Source organism: Gigantopelta aegis, unplaced genomic scaffold, assembly GCF_016097555.1.
Source record: "Gigantopelta aegis isolate Gae_Host unplaced genomic scaffold, Gae_host_genome ctg5734_pilon_pilon:::debris, whole genome shotgun sequence".
Taxonomy (NCBI): Eukaryota; Metazoa; Mollusca; class Gastropoda; order Neomphalida; family Peltospiridae; genus Gigantopelta; species Gigantopelta aegis.
In genome coordinates, this window is record NW_024534600.1 from 4839 (window position 1) to 26207 (window position 21369).

Here is a 21369-nt window from a genome sequence, read left to right on the forward strand (position 1 = left end):
CGCGAAGAGTCGTCTACAACTGCAAGCATGAGAGAGGAATACTTTAGAGGTAGCGGATATAACTAAACCACAAACCACATGAGTGTATTTTGCACCAGTATTACACCACGGAGCTGCATAGTAACAACAAAACATGAAGACGGATACGTCATGGCAGATACTTGTTCTTTGTTTCGTTTTAACAACACATTCCTCCCAAGGTTTGTATACCTGTATATACCTTTTTAAACACAAAATATAAATGAGAGACAGAACTGTGTGTGTGTGTGTGTGTGTGTGTGTGTGTGTGTGTGTGAGAGAGAGAGAGAGAGAGAGAGAGAGAGAGAGAGAGAGAGAGAGAGAGAGAGAGAGAGAGAGAGAGAGAGAGAGAGAGAGAGAGAGAGAGAGTTGTTTTTCAATATTCTAACAACACGTTCCTCTCGAAGTCTATAAATCTATTTGTTACGCAAAATATAAATGAGAGAGAAAAATATATGTGTGTGAGAGAGAGAGAGAGAGAGAGAGAGAGAGAGAGAGAGAGAGAGAGAGAGAGAGAGAGAGAGAGAGAGAGAGAGAGAGTGAGTTGTTTTTCAATATTCTAACAACACGTTCCTCTCGAAGTCTATAAATCTATTTGTTACGCAAAATATAAATGAGAGAGAAACAATATATATTATATATATGGAGGGAGGGGGGGGGGGGGGGGGGGGTCATTAAGGTATAAGGATGGATCGCCAAAACGGAGAATTTGTTAAGTGTTAGATCACGCGCTAACATTTAGAACACATTTCTCAAAAAAGGTTTAACTATGATTTATAGTTCCATTTCAGTTTGATGAAAATAAACATTTTACGTCAAGAATTCACTTGTAATTGCCGTTCAAAATCTTCTTCAACTGTAAGTTTTGGAGGGTTTTTTGTACGTAAAATTGTTTCTGATATGATTAACGCTTCATTAATTGTAAACCGAGCTTATCTGGCCGTAGTGCAAAGTTTAAGCTGCTATATTTACACCATCGATGAAAAATATGATCTAGGTAAGGTTTTACAAAACAGATAACAAAAACCTAATAATTATATATTTATATTTTTGATGACTAAAGTGGTAAGCCTTTGTCCGATAGCGTACTATATTGTTTGTTTCTATTTTTTTAGTTTTTTGTACGTGTAATAGAAAACATGATTAGTAACACCCTGCAATGAAGTGTGAATAGCGGAGAGCGTATATAAAACAGAAAACACTCAAAATTTACACAAAACGCTGAGTATTGTGTTGTCTAACAATGGTAAACGTTTCCTTGGTTACAGACCGTTTTAAATGGTTTCTTGGTCCAGTTATTTTTAGATGACAAATTTGAGTCATTGAGATCCTATAAGTACGGTCACTGTCCGTAATCTAAACAATAATGGCTTGTACACCAATTTCTGTCTTACATTTGGGTCTTTTTCCCATCAAGAAATGCTCTCACAACCAGTCACTTTCAACAACTGTTTGAGATTTTCTATTGACTTTGCGTTGTACCGTTAACTTTCGCGCATGCCATACACATGTTTAGAAGTTTTTCTGTGCACTGTCCTATCATGAAACACGTAAGGATTGGAATTGGGTGGGGTGGGGCAAAAAACCAGGAAATAGCGAAATGGTTCCAAGAAGTCAAAAACAAAAGTCTAAAAAAAGAAGTACATTCATCTCAATGAAGAACATAAAGACGACTACGGATGTGGGTAAAATAATATCGATGGCCAATCGACCACATTTGAATAGTATGGTACTACTGAATAGGTTTCAATGTATCGCGGATTTGGGACATTAATCTTTGTGATCTGTACAGCGTTTTTTTGAACATGATAACCATTAACAGACCAACATAATAAACGGATTTGCGTGAAAAAGTCATTTTGTACAATTGGGAATGTTATAGAAAGAATTAAAGGAGAATTAAAACAAAGAAAGAAACCCAAAAAGAACTGTTGTACCTAGTATTTGATATGCTACATGTGGTTTTCACTTTTGTCCTTTCAGATAGCACGGCTGCCCTGAATCCCCCCCCGTAACAAAGAATTGTTCCTAATTCAAGTATGTATGTAAATTACGTCGCGCCATAGATTACATATATATATATTACCATTGAAATCCATAAGACAAATACTAGTCCCATAAACAATAAATGTACAAACTATTGGTTCGTTTTTAGTGAAACTGCATCAGTAAGCTTTATGTACATGTAAGTGGCATCATAAGGTATGCTAGGCACAAGACTATCAACTGTCACGACGAAGTTTGAATAATCGGCCGTGGGGTGAGTTGTATGTATTAGTTAGGTTTCTAGCCGACTACGGTACAAGTATCCAACAAACCAGTTGTGTTTGACGAAAAGACAAACAACAAAAAACTAATATATACTAATTTGTTTGTTTAAGGACACCACTAGGAGCACATTGATTTACATTAATCATCGGCTATTGGATGTTCACATAGGGGGAATGGTGACACAATCATAGAAAAGGACACTCCGCTATATTTTCTATTAGTAGCAGGGGATCTTGTATATGCACCATCACACAGACAAGACTGCAGCACATCCCATCTTTGATATAACAGTCTTGTGCACTGGCTTTGACGAGAAATAGCGCATGGGCCCAGACCACTGGCGCATCAAGCGAACGTTTTACCACTGGACCTACGTCCCGCCCTTAACGAAAAATATTAAAACCAACATAATATTGTTTTTTTCCTTGTAGTTAGTATTGATGTTTCTGTAAATAAATATTGCCACCCATAGATAGTAATTAATTAAGGTTTGTAACAATTTGTAACACGCCCACTATGTAATAAAAGTTAAAAATTTATATTGAAAGAACGCTTATTCCGAGATATCAGATACGACAGTTCCTGTAGAAAAGACGAACATACACACAGACTCGAAAGCTTTCCCAGGTACTAAATAGTCTGATAGTCTACATAAACAACAAGATTCAAAGGTAAATCATCACAAAAACGCCAAATCCAATAATATCAATAACAATAACAACAACAACAACAACAACAATAGTAATGATAATAATAACAATAATAATATAGTTGTTTTTGTTGTTGTTGTAATGCTCATTATTATTATTATTATATTAAATAATGTGTATTTTTAAATACAATATATTATTTTGTGGCAACCTCTAATCTCGCTCTGTATTTGGATACGTATATTCTTTTCTAATAATGCAAAATTTGAGTCTTATTAATAAATCAATTTTGTTTTCTTGTAGTTGCAGCTGCTGTAGGTGGTTCCGTTGGTGCAGTTCTGATAGTCGCCGTAGTGGTTGTTGTGATTATCATTTATATAAGGTAACTGACACTTTCAGTTTAGATGTGCAGTAAATACATTACATGAAATATCCCGCTGTGAATTATTGACTGTTTAGTGTCTTAGACGCCATCGGCTTACGGGGTTCGAACCGCGGTACCGGCACCCATCCAGAGCGATAGTTAGCGGTTCAGTGTAGAGGTGTAAGGCCACTATACGGTCTTTTCTCTCACTAACCACTAACAATTTACACTCTGTCCTGGACACACACACACAAATATATATATTTGTCTTCTTCTTCTTTTTTTCTTTTTTTTCTTCTTTTTAAAAAATAAAATAATATGTTGATGTATTTCTTTGGTAATCATCGGTAATGTGTCCTTGACACCAGGCGTCCGGTTCACAGGTCCGTACAGTACACGTATTTGCTTGAGAGTTTGGTCTCTTTTTAGGGACAGGACATAGCCCAGGGGTGAAGGGTTTGCTTGATGCGCGGTCGGTCTAGCATAGACCCCCGTCGGTGGACCCATTGGGCTATTTCTCGGCCCAGCCAGTGCTACACAACTGGTGTAACAAAGCCTGTGTTTTGTACTATCCTGTCTGTGGGATGGTGAATATAAAAGATCCCTTGCTGCTAATCGAAAAGAGTAGCACATGAAGTGGCGAGAGCGGATTTCCTCTCTCAATATCTGTGTGGTCCTTGACCATATGTCTGACACCATATAACCGTTAAAGGGACATTCCTGAGTTTGCTGCAATGTTTAAGATGTTATCGACTAACAGAGGCTTTTTTATCGATTGTAATTACATATCAAATATATTTTTATGCATAAAATATTAATGGCTGCATATTAAACGTGTTTCTGATCGTTCTAATATGTGTACTAGGTTAAATTTAAGTTTATTTCCTAAAAAACTAAATTTCGTACGTACGAAATTATTTGAAGACAAAATCCAATTTGGGTTTCTTACAAATGTTAAGACGAACAGAAACATATTGAATATACAGACAATAATACTTTAAACAAGAAAATATATTTAATATGTAAGTTTAATCGTAGATATATTTTATTACTCGGAAACATCTTACAATGGAGCAAATCCAGGAATGTCCCTTTAATAAAATGTGTTGAGTGCGTCGTTAAATAAAACATTTCCTTCCTTCCTTCCTTGATACACGTTTATACTGCGTTTGGTATCATATGCATTTGCTTATTGTTGGTGATGACTTTATACTCTGCTAGTGCTGCTGCTACTGATGCTGATGATGATAATGAATTTAATAATGACGATGATGTGACTGCTTCTGGAAATGACAGTGATGATCACAATGCTGATGATAATGATAGTAATAATGATGATTATGATGTTGTAACTTTAATGTTTTATATTTTGCAGGAAGAAACGAACAAAAGGCAAACAAAACACCGGTGATGATGACGATGGTGATTACGTCATTAGGGATGTTAACCCTAACAACGCTGATACGAATCTTAACCCTTCCGTCGCTAATAATGTTAATCGTCATAATAATGTGGACATTGTTGGCAACACTTACGAACATCTACAACACAATACTGTACAGTATGTTAACACGCCGTCGAGTGTTGATGAAGACCACGTGTACCTCCACGTCAATGAACCAACACAGTCACAGATCTCAGATGAAGATTATTATAATACTGCCAACCTGACTGGGTCAAACAGTTTAGGACGGAGACCACGTGTACCTCCACGTCAATGAACCAACACAGTCACAGATCTCAGATCAAGATTATTATAATACTGCCAACCTGACTGGATCAAACAGTTTAGGACGGAGACCACGTGTACCTCCACGTCAATGAACCAACACAGTCACAGATCTCAGATCAAGATTATTATAACACTGCCAACCTGACTGGATCCAACAGTTTAGGACGGAGACCACGTGTACCTCCACGTCAATGAACCAACACAGTCTCAGATCTCAGATCAAGATTATTATAACACTGCCAACCTGACTGGGTCAAACAGTTTAGGACGGAGACCACGTGTACCTCCACGTCAATGAACCAACGCAGTCACAGATCTCAGATCAAGATTATTATAACACTGCCAACCTGACTGGGTCAAACAGTTTAGGACGGAGACCACGTGTACCTCCACGTCAATGAACCAACACAGTCACAGATCTCAGATGAAGATTATTATAACACTGCCAAACTGACTGGGTCAAACAGTTTAGGACGGAGACCACGTGTACCTCCACGTCAATGAATCAACACAGTCACAGATCTCAGATGAAGATTATTATAACACTGCCAACCTGACTGGGTCAAACAGTTTAGGACGGAGACCACGTGTACCTCCACGTCAATGAACCAACGCAGTCACAGATCTCAGATCAATATTATTATAACACTACCAACCTGACTGGATCAAACAGTTTAGGACGGAGACCACGTGTACCTCCACGTCAATGAACTAACACAGTCACAGATCTCAGATGAAGATTATTATAACACTGCCAACCTGACTGGGTCAAACAGTTTAGGACGGAGACCACGTGTACCTCCACGTCAATGAATCAACACAGTCACAGATCTCAGATGAAGATTATTATAACACTGCCAACCTGACTGGGTCAAACAGTTTAGGACGGAGACCACGTGTACCTCCACGTCAATGAACCAACACAGTCACAGATCTCAGATGAAGATTATTATAACACTGCCAACCTGACTGGGTCAAACAGTTTAGGACGGAGACCACGTGTACCTCCACGTCAATGAATCAACACAGTCACAGATCTCAGATGAAGATTATTATAACACTGCCAACCTGACTGGGTCAAACAGTTTAGGACGGAGACCACGTGTACCTCCACGTCAATGAACCAACGCAGTCACAGATCTCAGATGAAGATTATTATAACACCGCCAACCTGACTGGATCAAACAGTTTAGGACGGAGACCACGTGTACCTCCACGTCAATGAACCAACACAGTCCAAGACCTCAGATGAAGATTATTATAACACCGCCAACCTGACTGGATCAAACAGTTTAGGACGGAGACCACGTGTACCTCCCCGTCAATGAACCAACACAGTCACAGATCTCAGATGAAGATTATTATAACACCGCCAACCTGACTGGATCAAACAGTTTAGGACGGAGACCACGTGTACCTCCCCGTCAATGAACCAACACAGTCACAGATCTCAGATGAAGATTATTATAACACTGCCAACCTGACTGGATCAAATAGTTTAGGACGGAGACCACGTGTACCTCCACGTCAATGAACCAACACAGTCACAGATCTCAGATCAAGATTATTATAACACTGCCAACCTGACTGGATCAAACAGTTTAGGACGGAGACCACGTGTACCTCAACGTCAATGATCCAACACAGTCACAGATCTCAGATGAAGATTATTATAACACCGCCAACCTGACTGGATCAAACAGTTTAGGACGGAGACCACGTGTACCTCCACGTCAATGAACTAACACAGTCACAGATCTCAGATGAAGATTATTATAACACCGCCAACCTGACTAGATCAAACAGTTTAGGACGGAGACCACGTGTACCTCCACGTCAATGAACCAACACAGTCACAGATCTCATATCAAGAGTATTATAACACTGCCAACCTGACTGGATGAAACAGTTTAGGACGGAGACCACGCGTACCTCCACGTCAATGAACCAACACAGTCACAGATCTCAGATGAAGATTATTATAACACCGCCAACCTGACTGGATCAAACAGTTTAGGACGGAGACCACGCGTACCTCCACGTCAATGAACCAACACAGTCACAGATCTCAGATGAAGATTATTATAACACCGCCAACCTGACTGGATCAAACAGTTTAGGACGGAGACCACGTGTACCTCCACGTCAATGAACCAACACAGTCACAGATCTCAGATGAAGATTATTATAACACCGCCAACATGACTGGATCAAACAGTTTAGGACGGAGACCACGTGTACCTCCACGTCAATGAACCAACACAGTCACAGATCTCAGATGAAGATTATTATAACACCGCCCACATGACTGGATCAAACAGTTTAGGACGGAGACCACGTGTACCTCCACGGCAATGAACCAACACAGTCACAGATCTCAGATGAAGATTATTATAACACCGCCAACCTGACTGGATCAAACAGTTTAGGACGGAGACCACGTGTACCTCCACGTCAATGAACCAACACAGTCACAGATCTCAGATGAAGATTATTATAACACCGCCAACCTGACTGGATCAAACAGTTTAGGACGGAGACCACGTGTACCTCCACGTCAATGAACCAACACAGTCACAGATCTCAGATGAAGATTATTATAACACCGCCAACATGACTGGATCAAACAGTTTAGGACGGAGACCACGTGTACCTCCACGTCAATGAACCAACACAGTCACAGATCTCAGATGAAGATTATTATAACACCGCCCACATGACTGGATCAAACAGTTTAGGACGGAGACCACGTGTACCTCCACGGCAATGAACCAACACAGTCACAGATCTCAGATGAAGATTATTATAACACCGCCAACATGACTGGATCAAACAGTTTAGGACGGAGACCACGTGTACCTCCACGTCAATGAACCAACACAGTCACAGATCTCAGATGAAGATTATTATAACACCGCCCACATGACTGGATCAAACAGTTTAGGACGGAGACCACGTGTACCTCCACGTCAATGAACCAACACAGTCACAGATCTCAGATGAAGATTATTATAACACCGCCAACATGACTGGATCAAACAGTTTAGGACGGAGACCACGTGTACCTCCACGTCAATGAACCAACACAGTCCAAGACCTCAGATGAAGATTATTATAACACCGCCAACCTGACTGGATCAAACAGTTTAGGACGGAGACCACGTGTACCTCCCCGTCAATGAACCAACACAGTCACAGATCTCAGATGAAGATTATTATAACACCGCCAACCTGACTGGATCAAACAGTTTAGGACGGAGACCACGTGTACCTCCCCGTCAATGAACCAACACAGTCACAGATCTCAGATGAAGATTATTATAACACTGCCAACCTGACTGGATCAAATAGTTTAGGACGGAGACCACGTGTACCTCCACGTCAATGAACCAACACAGTCACAGATCTCAGATCAAGATTATTATAACACTGCCAACCTGACTGGATCAAACAGTTTAGGACGGAGACCACGTGTACCTCCACGTCAATGAACTAACACAGTCACAGATCTCAGATGAAGATTATTATAACACCGCCCACATGACTGGATCAAACAGTTTAGGACGGAGACCACGTGTACCTCCACGTCAATGAACCAACACAGTCACAGATCTCAGATGAAGATTATTATAACACTGCCAACCTGACTGGATCAAACAGTTTAGGACGGAGACCACGTGTACCTCCACGTCAATGAACCAACACAGTCACAGATCTCAGATGAAGATTATTATAACACTGCCAACCTGACTGGATCAAACAGTTTAGGACGGAGACCACGTGTACCTCCACGTCAATGAACCAACACAGTCACAGATCTCATATCAAGATTATTATAACACTGCCAACCTGACTGGATCAAACAGTTTAGGACGGAGACCACGTGTACCTCCACGTCAATGAACCAACACAATCACAGATCTCAGATGAAGATTATTATAACACCGCCAACCTGACTAGATCAAACAGTTTAGGACGGAGACCACGTGTACCTCCACGTCAATGAACCAACACAGTCACAGATCTCATATCAAGATTATTATAACACTGCCAACCTGACTGGATCAAACAGTTTAGGACGGAGACCACGCGTACCTCCACGTCAATGAACCAACACAGTCACAGATCTCAGATGAAGATTATTATAACACCGCCAACCTGACTGGATCAAACAGTTTAGGACGGAGACCACGTGTACCTCCACGTCAATGAACCAACACAGTCACAGATCTCAGATGAAGATTATTATAACACCGCCAACCTGACTGGATCAAACAGTTTAGGACGGAGACCACGCGTACCTCCACGTCAATGAACCAACACAGTCACAGATCTCAGATGAAGATTATTATAACACCGCCAACCTGACTGGATCAAACAGTTTAGGACGGAGACCACGTGTACCTCCACGTCAATGAACCAACACAGTCACAGATCTCAGATGAAGATTATTATAACACCGCCCACCTGACTGGATCAAACAGTTTAGGACGGAGACCACGTGTTCCTCCACGTCAATGAACCAACACAGTCACAGATCTCAGATGAAGATTATTATAACACCGCCAACCTGACTGGATCAAACAGTTTAGGACGGAGACCACGGGTACCTCCACGTCAATGAACCAACACAGTCACAGATCTCAGATGAAGATTATTATAACACCGCCAACCTGACTGGATCAAACAGTTTAGGACGGAGACCACGTGTACCTCCACGTCAATGAACCAACACAGTCACAGATCTCAGATGAAGATTATTATAACACCGCCAACATGACTGGATCAAACAGTTTAGGACGGAGACCACGTGTACCTCCACGTCAATGAACCAACACAGTCACAGATCTCAGATGAAGATTATTATAACACCGCCCACATGACTGGATCAAACAGTTTAGGACGGAGAGCACGTGTACTTCCACGGCAATGAACCAACACAGTCACAGATCTCAGATGAAGATTATTATAACACCGCCAACATGACTGGATCAAACAGTTTAGGACGGAGACCACGTGTACCTCCACGTCAATGAACCAACACAGTCACAGATCTCAGATGAAGATTATTATAACACCGCCCACATGACTGGATCAAACAGTTTAGGACGGAGACCACGTGTACCTCCACGTCAATGAACCAACGCAGTCACAGATCTCAGATGAAGATTATTATAACACCGCCCACATGACTGGATCAAACAGTTTAGGACGGAGACCACGTGTACCTCCACGTCAATGAACCAACACAGTCACAGATCTCAGATGAAGATTATTATAACACCGCCCACCTGACTGGATCAAACAGTTTAGGACGGAGACCACGTGTACCTCCACGTCAATGAACCAAGCAGTCACAGATCTCAGATGAAGATTATTATAACACCGAACCTGACTGGATCAAACAGTTTAGGACGGAGACCACGTGTACCTCCACGTCAATGAATCAAACAGATTAGATCTCACACGAAGTAGAACCTGACTGGATCAAACAGTTTAGATTCACACGAGTAGAACCTGACTGGATCAAACAGTTTAGGACGGAGACCACGTGTACCTCCACGTCAATGAACCAACACAGTCACAGATCTCAGATGAAGATTATTATAACACCGCCAACCTGACTGGATCAAACAGTTTAGGACGGAGACCACGTGTACCTCCACGTCAATGAACCAACACAGTCACAGATCTCACATGAAGATTATTATAACACCGCCAACCTGACTGGATCAAACAGTTTAGATTCACACGAGTAGAACCTGACGTCAATGGATCAAACAGTTTAGATCTCACACGAGATTATTATAACAGCCAACCTGACTGGATCAAACAGTTAGGACGGAGACCACGTAGAACCTCCACGTCAATGAACCAAACAGTCACAGATCTCACACGAAGTAACAGAACCTGACTGGATCAAACAGTTTAGGACGGAGACCACGTGTACCTCCACGTCAGCTGATGGATCAAACAGTTTAGATTCACACGAGATTATTATAACACTGACTGACTGGATCAAACAGTTTAGGACGGAGACCACGTGTACCTCCACGGCAATGAACCAACACAGTCACAGATCTCAGATGAAGATTATTATAACACTGCCAACCTGACTGGATCAAACAGTTTAGGACGGAGACCACGTGTACCTCCACGTCAATGAACCAACACAGTCACAGATCTCAGATGAAGATTATTATAACACCGCCAACCTGACTGGATCAAACAGTTTAGATAGTTAGACTTGGATTATGGTACGGGGCGGAAAGTAGCTTAGTGATAAACCTATCTCCTGATGCGTGGTCGGTCTAGGATCGATCCCCGTTGTTGGATTCATTGGGCTATTTCTCGTTATAACAAAGGCTGTGGTATGTACTATCCTGACTGGGATCATGTATGTAAAAGATCCTGTTCTGTTAATCGAACAGAGTAACCTATGGCATCGCGGCAGCCGGTTTCCTGTCGCCCGTATGGCTGACGTAATGTAATAAGAAATAAACTTTTAATTTATTGTTTGTACACACACACACACACACACACACACACACACACACACACACACACACACACACACACACATACATACATATATATATATATATATTTTTTTTTTTTTATTTTTTTTTTATTTTTTTTTTTAAATGGTTTCTTTAAAGGTGCATACCTTAGTTTCAGCCAGTGATAATGGACACTAAGTTTAGTTAATCTAGAAAAGTGCAACACAAATTTAGACAAGGTTATAACAGAGAGAAGTTCAAAGTTTGTAATATTTAAATTGGGAAATGCCATCACAAAATACAGAAAGCTTGTCTCGATAACCATTACTGTTGAGACGAATGAGTGTTTTAAAATTATCAAAAAAATGCATTTTGGAGTATTCAAAAAACTTAGATGACCAGAACCAATTCAGCTGTACAAACATTAATATTCCAATTAATAAAATTTAAGTACTTCCAATTTAAATTATGAAAAAACGGCTTTAATAGTGAAAACTACGTCGTAGTGTTTAAAAACTAGAATCTGTCACTTTAAGAGAACAGAGAACAGAACGTTTGTGTTTGAGAATTACATTAATGAAACAAATCTTAGAGTAGTGTTACGAATAGTCTGTACAATGGATTTAGTTAACATAAAACACAAGTTAAAAAAAAGAGACGGAATTATAACACGTTACATAGTTTGATTAATAGCATTCTTTCGAAACGATTACTATTATGAACATTATAAAGTGCTATCTGAACTTTTTCCCCACAAAAGAGTCCTGTTTATGATGGTAAACAAATTAAAATTTTACGAACAGTAAACAATTATTGAATACAATATACATTGTATGGTTTACACAGTGTTAGTAAGTTAGATATAACACAGATGTGACTACTCAAAACGTCCTGCTGCAATTTCCCAAAAATGAAATATATGTATATATGGTCGAGATAACACGTTCGTTTTGCTCTGCATTTCAGTACATTCCTATTTCTACTACAAAAAAAGGTGGCTAGATTCTATAAATATGTAGTATATCACAATAATAAACTTAACACGGTGTGTAGAGAACGTGGGTTCAAAGACTTGGACAAGTAACTTGCTTGCTTCAGATACACGATGGGTGGATCTATGTGTCGACATAAGTCGGTGGAATGAGACGTATTGGAATTTGTGTGTATGGATATTAATACACACACCAAAAAGATCAGAACCCCCACCCCTGAACACGAGTCCACACGAAACACAGGGGAAGAAGTCGCCACTACCAACTTTCCTGAAATCACGAAGTGTTGCTCATTCTTATGTACCATGGGGCGGGACGTAGCCAAGTGGTACTGTGCTCGCTCGATGCGCGGTCGGTGTGGGATAGATCCCAGTCGGTGGGCCCATTGGGCTATTTCTCGTTCCAGCCAGTGCACCACGACTGGTATATCAAAGGCCGTGGTATATACCACCCTGTCTGTGGGATGGTGCATATAAAAGATCCCTTGCTGCTAATCGAAAAGAGTAGCCCATGAAGTAGCGACAGCGGGTTTCTTCTCTCAATACCTGTGTCGTCCTTAACCATATGTCTAACGCCATGTAACCGTAAATAAAATGTGTTGAGTGCGTCGTTAAATAAAACATTTCTTTCCTTCTTATGTACCATAGTATAGACCATGATTACCCATAGATCGCACTGACCGTATCGCAACACTGAATACTAATAGCTTGTCGTGGTACGTTTGTAGCCCCAGTATCTTCTAGCCTTCTTTTTGTATGTGAGGCTATCGCTAGAGTGCACTCTATGTTAACAGTTTATCCTGTGTTTTTTCACAGCCACGTACCGTGTCTCAAGTACAGACACTTTCCGATATCCGATGCTATAGTCCTTTAGTCTGAACCTTTGTTAGGTTTACTCATGGCACTAAAATTGTATGTTAGTGTCTAGCACATGCGTCATAGGAAGAAACCCGACACCGCTGTCTGAAAGCGACTGACTTCGTGTTTCGGATGGGGTTGTCGGTTTCTTCTTGCTGTATCTGTACTAGTCGGAAACATATGTCGACAGTGAACTCCAAAATAATAATTTAAGAAACTATGTTTTCATATATAGACAGAGCACGGCTAGAGGACACTCGAACTAGCGCGTTTACTGAAGAGATCAGTCCTTGTTTTGTTTGTTTAAACGTATGTTCGTGCTTATATCCAATTACCGTTCAGCTATTTGGTCTGTCTGTCCGGGACATAACGTTAGATGTTAGTGGTTAGTGTGCAGTCGGTGTAGTGGCCTTACACTGAATCGTTAAAATCTCTATGCGTGGGAACCGCTATCGGAGTGCGAACACAGTACCTATCAGTCTTATGTCCGATGGCGTAACCCCTACAGCTCCAAGGCCGGTTATTCATCGTACTATTTTACTACTTTCCATTTCCATATGAAAGATGTTAGCATCGAGCCTTCTGAATTTCGTTATTCTTCCTGATTGCGACATGCGCTGGTTCTACCCTCCACACTACCCTACTAGATACGTGTATCTATCGTTCATTATGTCAAACACTTTCTGTTCTTCTCTCGCAACTGCCGATGTAGGTTACTCAGCTGGTTTCTATTTTTGTCCTATACATACCCTCGAATAATACCCGGGGAGTCCCACCATTGTGAACCCAGGTATTGTTTGGTATTTACTTCCTGGTTTAGACACTCAGTACAGTAGACTAGAGATCGGTATGTTATACACAATGTTTTCAGATTCCTAGTCGACACGCGAAGAGTCGTCTACACCTGCAAGCATGAGAGAGGAATACTTTAGATGTAGTGGATGTAACTAAAACACAAACCACACAGTGTGTATTTTGTAGCAGTATTACACCACGGAGCTGCATAGTAACAACAAAACATGAAGACGGATACGTCATGGCAGATACTTGTTCTTAGTTTGGTTTTAACAACACATTCCTCCCAAGGTTCGTATACATATATATATATATCTATATATATATATATATATATATATATATATATATATATATATATATACGTTTTTAAGCACAAAATATAAATGAGAAACAGAAATGTGTGTGTGTGTGTGTGTGTATGTGTGTGGTACAGAGAGAGAGAGAGAGAGAGAGAGAGAGAGAGAGAGACACACACACACACACACACACACACACACACACACACACACACACACATACACACACACACACAGATTTGTTTTTCAATATTTTAACAAAACGTTCCTCTCGAGGTCTATAAATCTTTTTGTTACGCAAAATATAAATGAGAGAGAAACAATATATATGGGGCGGAGGGGTCATTACGGTATAAGGATGGATGGACCGCCAAAACGAAGAATTTGTTAGTGTTAGATCACGCGCTAACTTTTAGAACACATTTCTCAAAGAAGGCTTAACTATGATTTAAAGTTCCAATTCAATTTGATGAAAATGAACATTTTACGTCAAGAATTCACTTGTAATTGCCGTTTAAAATCTTCAACTGAATGTCTTGGAAAGTTTTTTGTACGTGAAATTGTTTCTGATATGATTAACTCTTCGTTAATTGTAAACCGAACTTATCTGACCGTAGTGCAAAGTTTAAGTCTGCTATATTTACACCATCGACGAAAACTATTATCTAGGTTTTACGAAACAGATAATAAAAACCTAATCATTATATATTCATATTTTTGATGACTATTAGCGGTAAGCATTTGTCCGATAGACCCTGCGCGTGCTGTAACCTCACTGTGGTGCAGGGGTGTAACATTCTCTTTGAGAATGGCCAATACAGCACCAATCCCCTTGTTTTTTCGAGATACAATTGAAATTTTGAGTAAAAGTCAGTGTCTATCTGTGATATTTGTATTTTTTGCACAGTTCTTTACATTGTGTTTTTATTTAAATCTTGAATTTTTATATTGATGTTGATCATCACTTTATTTGTTTTCATTACCATAGTTTGACACCCAATAGCCGATATATTTTTCGTGCTGGGGTATCGTTAAACATCCATTCATGCATTGTCCGATAGCGTACCTTAGCGCAGTTGCCTTAGAGTTGCACCGTTTAGCATTTAAAAAACCTGCCCGATAACGTTTCACATACACACCATGTGTGGTATTTCAGATCTGTGTTCGGCATAGGCTTATATACATTGTAGTTAAAGGAGGACATAGGGGTTATACAGGGAAGGCTGGAGGTAAGAAAACATTGGGAACTGCAATACATAAGTTTCCATATCCTTTTTCCTTTATTTGTTGTTTTTGTTGTGAAAGTTGTTATTGTTTTGTTTCTATTTTTGTTTTTGTTTTGACCTTTATGCAGATTAAAAAATGTGTATTATTTATTCATTTTTTCAGTACATGATATCCACATATTAACAGAAAACTTGACAAGGCAGCAGTATTAAAAATACATATTCCAAATATATGCATACATATAATTATCACCAATATTAATCTTAGTGTCAACAATGTACTACTATTCTTGTCAGTTCTATATAAATATAACTAGGCAAATAAAACTAAGTAGGCCTTCAAACTTTTTTATAATAATAAATTAGTATTAATTTTCCTTTGCAAGACATTAAAGTATGCAGCAATGGAGCTAGCTCTGGGCAAGCAAATCATTTCTCCAAATTATCTGTAAACCTAGTTATTTTCCCACAAATAATCAATTACCTGTGTATCATGAAATTATTTTGCCAATTTAAAATAACAATAATAATAATAATAATAATAATAATAATCTATCCAAATTCACGAGTATGCCATGAAAACCTCGAAAACATCAAATCGATTTTTATTTTTTGACGTGTAATAAAACAACTATAAGAACACCTGTAATGAAGTTGAATAGCGGAAATAGTATATAAAACAGAACATTCAAAATTTGCACCAAACCTGTGTATTGTGTTGTCTAACAATTGTAAAGATCCTATATTACGACTACTGTACGTACTAAAACAATAACTGACTGGCCCACCAGTTTCTTTCTTTACAGTTCGTTCTTTTTGTCCATCAAGAAGGGTGTATACTACCAAATCAAATCCCATAGACGATAATAGTAACATATGTGGCTAAAACTCCTACCTGCAACGTATCAACCGACATAAACGTCACGGATATAAATACTACCACCCCTTACACTTAAAGTGAATCAGAAAAAAATGGGGGTCAAGCTGCTCGTTTCTGAGATAACGGGTAGCGACTACGACTACCCTAGTTTCGCACAAAATTCGAGTACTTTTTTTTTTACAGGTACCCCATACATGTTTCAAGCACAAGGCTACTTGACACATTGGTACTAGATGAAATAAAATTGCACATTTTTATTACCCAGATGAAACTATTATTTTTTACAACCAACACACTCACATTTATAACCAATCACAGGACTTGTGGTGTTCACTTCTCTATCAAAAGTTGGGTGCACCTCCAACTTTGACCCAGCCGGAAGTTATTTGGTTTGGTACTACCAGAAATGCTTCTACAACAGTCACTTTCAACATCTGTTTGAGATGTTCTATTGACTTTCGTCTACCGTTAACTTCTTCGCATGGCCTGACCACTTTAGACTTTTTCTGAGTGCAAGTCCTATCATTAACGTGGGGTAGAGATGGAGTGGGGTGGGGCAAAAACCAGAAATATCGAAATGTTCCAAGAAGCAAAAACAAAATCTCAAAAAGTACATTCAATCATGAAAAGAAAGACTGCGGGAATAAAAATAAAATAATAAAATAATACTAATGGCCAATCGACCATGTTTATTTAATACGTACTATTGAATAGGTTTTCATTGTAACGCAGGTTTTGACATTAATCTTTGTATCGTACACTGTTTTGAAAATTGGGACGTTATAAGAAGAATTAAAGAGAATTAAAACAAAGAAAGAACCCCAAAAGAAAACAGTGAAGGCAACATTAGACTCTATTTATTTTCTTTATGGGTCTGTGATGTTGAATGGATCCTATATAGACTGTTTGTCCTTATTTTATTATATGCTATATTCACTTTTGTCTTTCCAGCTAGCACGGCCTGCCCTGAATCCGTAACAAAGAATTCAAGTATGTAATGAAATACGTGTGCCCCTTAGATTACATATATATTACCATATAATACATGGTACAATAAGACAAATAATAGTTCCATAACAAACGTAAAACTATTTGTTCGTTTTATTGAAACTGAATAAGTAATGCTCTTATTAATTTAAGTGGTATCATAATGTAATGCTAGGTTACAGACTATCAGCTGTCACGACGAAGTTGACTAATCGGTCGTGGGAGTTGTATTATAGTTTAGTTTCTAGGCGACCACGTACAGGTACCCCACAGACCAGTTTGTTTTGATGAAAAGACAAAACAGAATTTTATTTGTGTAACGACACCACTAGAGCACATTGATTTATTAATAATCGGCTATTGGATTTCAAACATATGGTAATTGTGACACAATCATAGAGAGAAAACCCGCTACATTTTCCCATTAGTAGCAAGGGATCTTTCATGTGCACCATCCTACATACATGATAGCACATACCAAGGCCTTTGATATACCAATCGTGATGCACTGGCTGCGACCAGAAATGGCTCAATGAGCCCAGACAAATCGTGCATCAAGCGAACGTTTTACCCTTGACGCATTGGTGTTTCCTTTAAACAAAAAAGGGGCGGGACGTAGCCCAGTGGTACAGCGCTCGATCGATGACCGGTCGGTGTGGGATCGATCCCCGTCAGTTGGCCCAATGGGCTATTTCTCGTTCCAGCCAGTGCACCACGACTGGTATATCAAAGGCCGTGGTATGTACTACCCTGTCTGTGGAATGGTGAATATAAAAGATCCCTTGCTGCTAATCGAAAAGAGTAGCCCATGAAGCGACGACAGCGGGTTTCCCCTCTCAATATCTGTGTGGTCCTTAACCATATGTCTGACGCCATATAACCGTAAATAAAATGTGTTGAGTGCGTCGTCAAATAAAACAGTTCTTTCTTTCTTTCTTTAAACAAAAATTTCACCCATATACCAGTATATCAATAGTATGGTTGTAACTAATATTGTGATCACGCCCACTATTGTAATACATGTTAAAATATTTATATCTAGATAATGAATCGACATATATTTAATAAATCGACATGTATACGTCTTGAAAGATGTTTGCCAGACATAAAATTATTCTTTTTTCAAGGAAGGAAATGTTTTATTTAACGACGCACTCAACACATTTTATTTACGGTTATATGGCGTCGGACATATGGTTATGGACCACACACAGATATTGAGAGAGGAAACCCGCTGTCGCCACTTCATGGGCTACTCTTTTCGATTAACAGCAAGGGATCTCTTATATGCACCATCCCATAGACAGGATAGCACATACGACTTCCTTTGATATACCAGTCGTGGTGCACTGGCTAGAGCGAGAAATAGTCCAATGGGTCCACCGACGGCGAACGATCCCAGACCGATCGCGCATCAAGAGAACGCTTTACCACTGGGCTACGTCCCGCCCTCATCTTTTTTTTTTTAAATTCACCTATCCACTCAGTAGAGAGAGCGATCTGCTTAAGTATGGTCGCCCATAGTGAACTCTTCGGAGATTTTCTTGCACTAGATGGAACAAAGAAAACCCCGCCCAAAAGTCCACCTAGGGTGATCAATATTAAGGCGAGTACTATACCTTTACTGGGCTACTTTCCGCCCTATTGATGTAAGTTGCGCAAGTTTTAATTCAATTAACATGGGTGAATTAAAATATATATATATATATATATATATATATATATATATATATATATATATGCCTGGAAATTGTTTTTCACCTCGGATACAATGTCATGTCGATACATTATCTAAACAAGATAGTTTAACATGTATTCCAAAGCAGGCGTGATACAGTAGCATATTGATCAATTTATGCATTATTTTACCATTGCTCGACACCCAATAACCGATGCATGTTTGTGCTAGGGTGTCGTTAACCATTGATTGATTCATTGATTACGGTAGCGGCTACACCATTGCAATGCACGCGATAAGCACATACAATTAACCGTTCACCCCTGTGAGATGAAGTAGCAGTAAGTCATATGTTACATACACTTTCACAAACCATGCCTTTGATATACCAGTAATTGGGACGGGGAGAAACCTATGTGTCCAAAACTTCAAGCAAGTGAATTACCACTGAGCTGCACCAGATCAAGAGTCAATGGGAATAGAACTAATAGAAGACGGACACTTTGTATGAGCTTCAATACTGAAACAGTCTGTATGTACTCTGTAAGTTTGTAGTATTTAGATTTAAAATCGTATTTTATTCATTTAAATTAAACGTAGTGTTATAGTTATATTGTTTTAGTTGTTAATAATGATAATGATAATAATATTAATATTAATAATAATTATTATAATAATGCTGCAATAATAATGTATTGTTGTCATTATTATTATTATTATTATTATTATTATTATTTAGTATGATTATTATTATTCTATTTTTAGTCGCACATATGTGTAAAGATGAAGCCATCGGGAGTGTTACCGGACTACTTCTTGACGTGTTCGTACCAGTCAACACAAAAACCACCTGCAACTGCTCTCTTTACGCATCACAACACACGGCGATTGGTATAGGTGCCGTTCAACTTCCAGATATGAACTGTGAATCAACATTAACTATAAACACACAGAGGAAGTTGATTTATAGTTGTGTAAATGAGAACAATTCAGTCGGGTATGGAGAAAATATTGTACGCAATATTACTCAATCTAGTAATTTGATTGAGCTGGAAACAAGCAATGCACCCATTAACGTTACTTACTGTCTATACTTCTACAGTAAAGGAGGCGGAGGTATAAATACTTCATTTCGAACGTATGTGTGTAGTGTTTGTGTAGATGTGCATGCGCGTGTGTGCCCGTTTCCTTCCGATTATCCACTGCGCGTGCTGTAACCTCACCGTGGTGCAGGGGTGTAACATTTTCTTTGAGAATGGCCAATACAGCACAAATTTAAATTTTGAGTAAACGTCAGTATCTATATGTGATAGTTGTATGTTTGGACAGTTCTTTACACTGTGTTTTTATTTAAATCTTTTTATATTATCATCATTTGTTTGCATTACCATAGTTTGACACCCAATAGCCGATGTATTTTTCGTGCTGGGGTGTCGTTAAACATTCATTCATTCATTCATTCTGATTATATTTTATGACACATGCATGTATAACTGTACATTTTTAACCAGTTATTTTTATTTCATTATGACACAACTGACAACGTAGATAAAACGCATATTCTCAATTTTGGTGTTTGAGATCGCATGTCACCATATTAGAAAATTAATTGTTACTTTGTCTTGTTAAAGTGTGTGTGCGTCTAACAGTAACATGCCACTTCATCTTGAGGTGAAACATGCTCCTAACTCAAGCTCTTCTTAATTTTGTTGACATCAGTGGCTCTTTTATAAACACGTTTCAGACAATAATAGCCTACACCATGAACTCTGATATGATAGTCGTAGAGCACGATTAAAACGAGTCTGTCATAAGAAAATGGATGCTACAACTTGCGCACCCCACTGGAGTGTTTTCTAACTGAGCTATATCCAACCACTGACGAGTGTGTGTTTGTGTCTGCGTGTGTGTGTGCGCGCGTAAGTGTGTGTCTGTCTCCGAGTGTGTGTTTGTGGCGTTTTTTTATGTTTTGTGTGTGTGTGGTGTGTGTGTGGGGGGGGGGGGGGAGGGGGGGGGGGAGGGGGGGGGGGTGTGTGTTGTGTTTGTGCCTTTATGATGACATGCAATTACATACCTTACAATCCAATCATTGAATTTTAGCCATTATTTTGGTTATTATT

At 39.3% G+C, this 21369-nt stretch overlaps 1 protein-coding gene and 1 long non-coding RNA gene across 2 annotated transcripts; both read left to right on the forward strand.

The window, feature by feature from the left end:
• The first annotated feature begins 2847 nt into the window (after positions 1 to 2847).
• Positions 2848 to 4790, forward strand: LOC121366449. Its single transcript, XR_005957155.1, has 3 exons — positions 2848 to 2916; positions 3243 to 3321; positions 4679 to 4790. It is a non-coding gene; the product is annotated as an uncharacterized LOC121366449 (long non-coding RNA).
• Positions 4791 to 14252: 9462 nt separating this feature from the next.
• Positions 14253 to 20365, forward strand: LOC121366448 (the record flags this gene model as incomplete). Its single annotated transcript, XM_041490899.1, has 3 exons — positions 14253 to 14470; positions 17536 to 17574; positions 20015 to 20365. Coding segments are annotated over exons 1-3 (457 nt in total), but the record flags the coding sequence as incomplete, so codon positions are not given.
• Positions 20366 to 21369: the final 1004 nt, after the last annotated feature.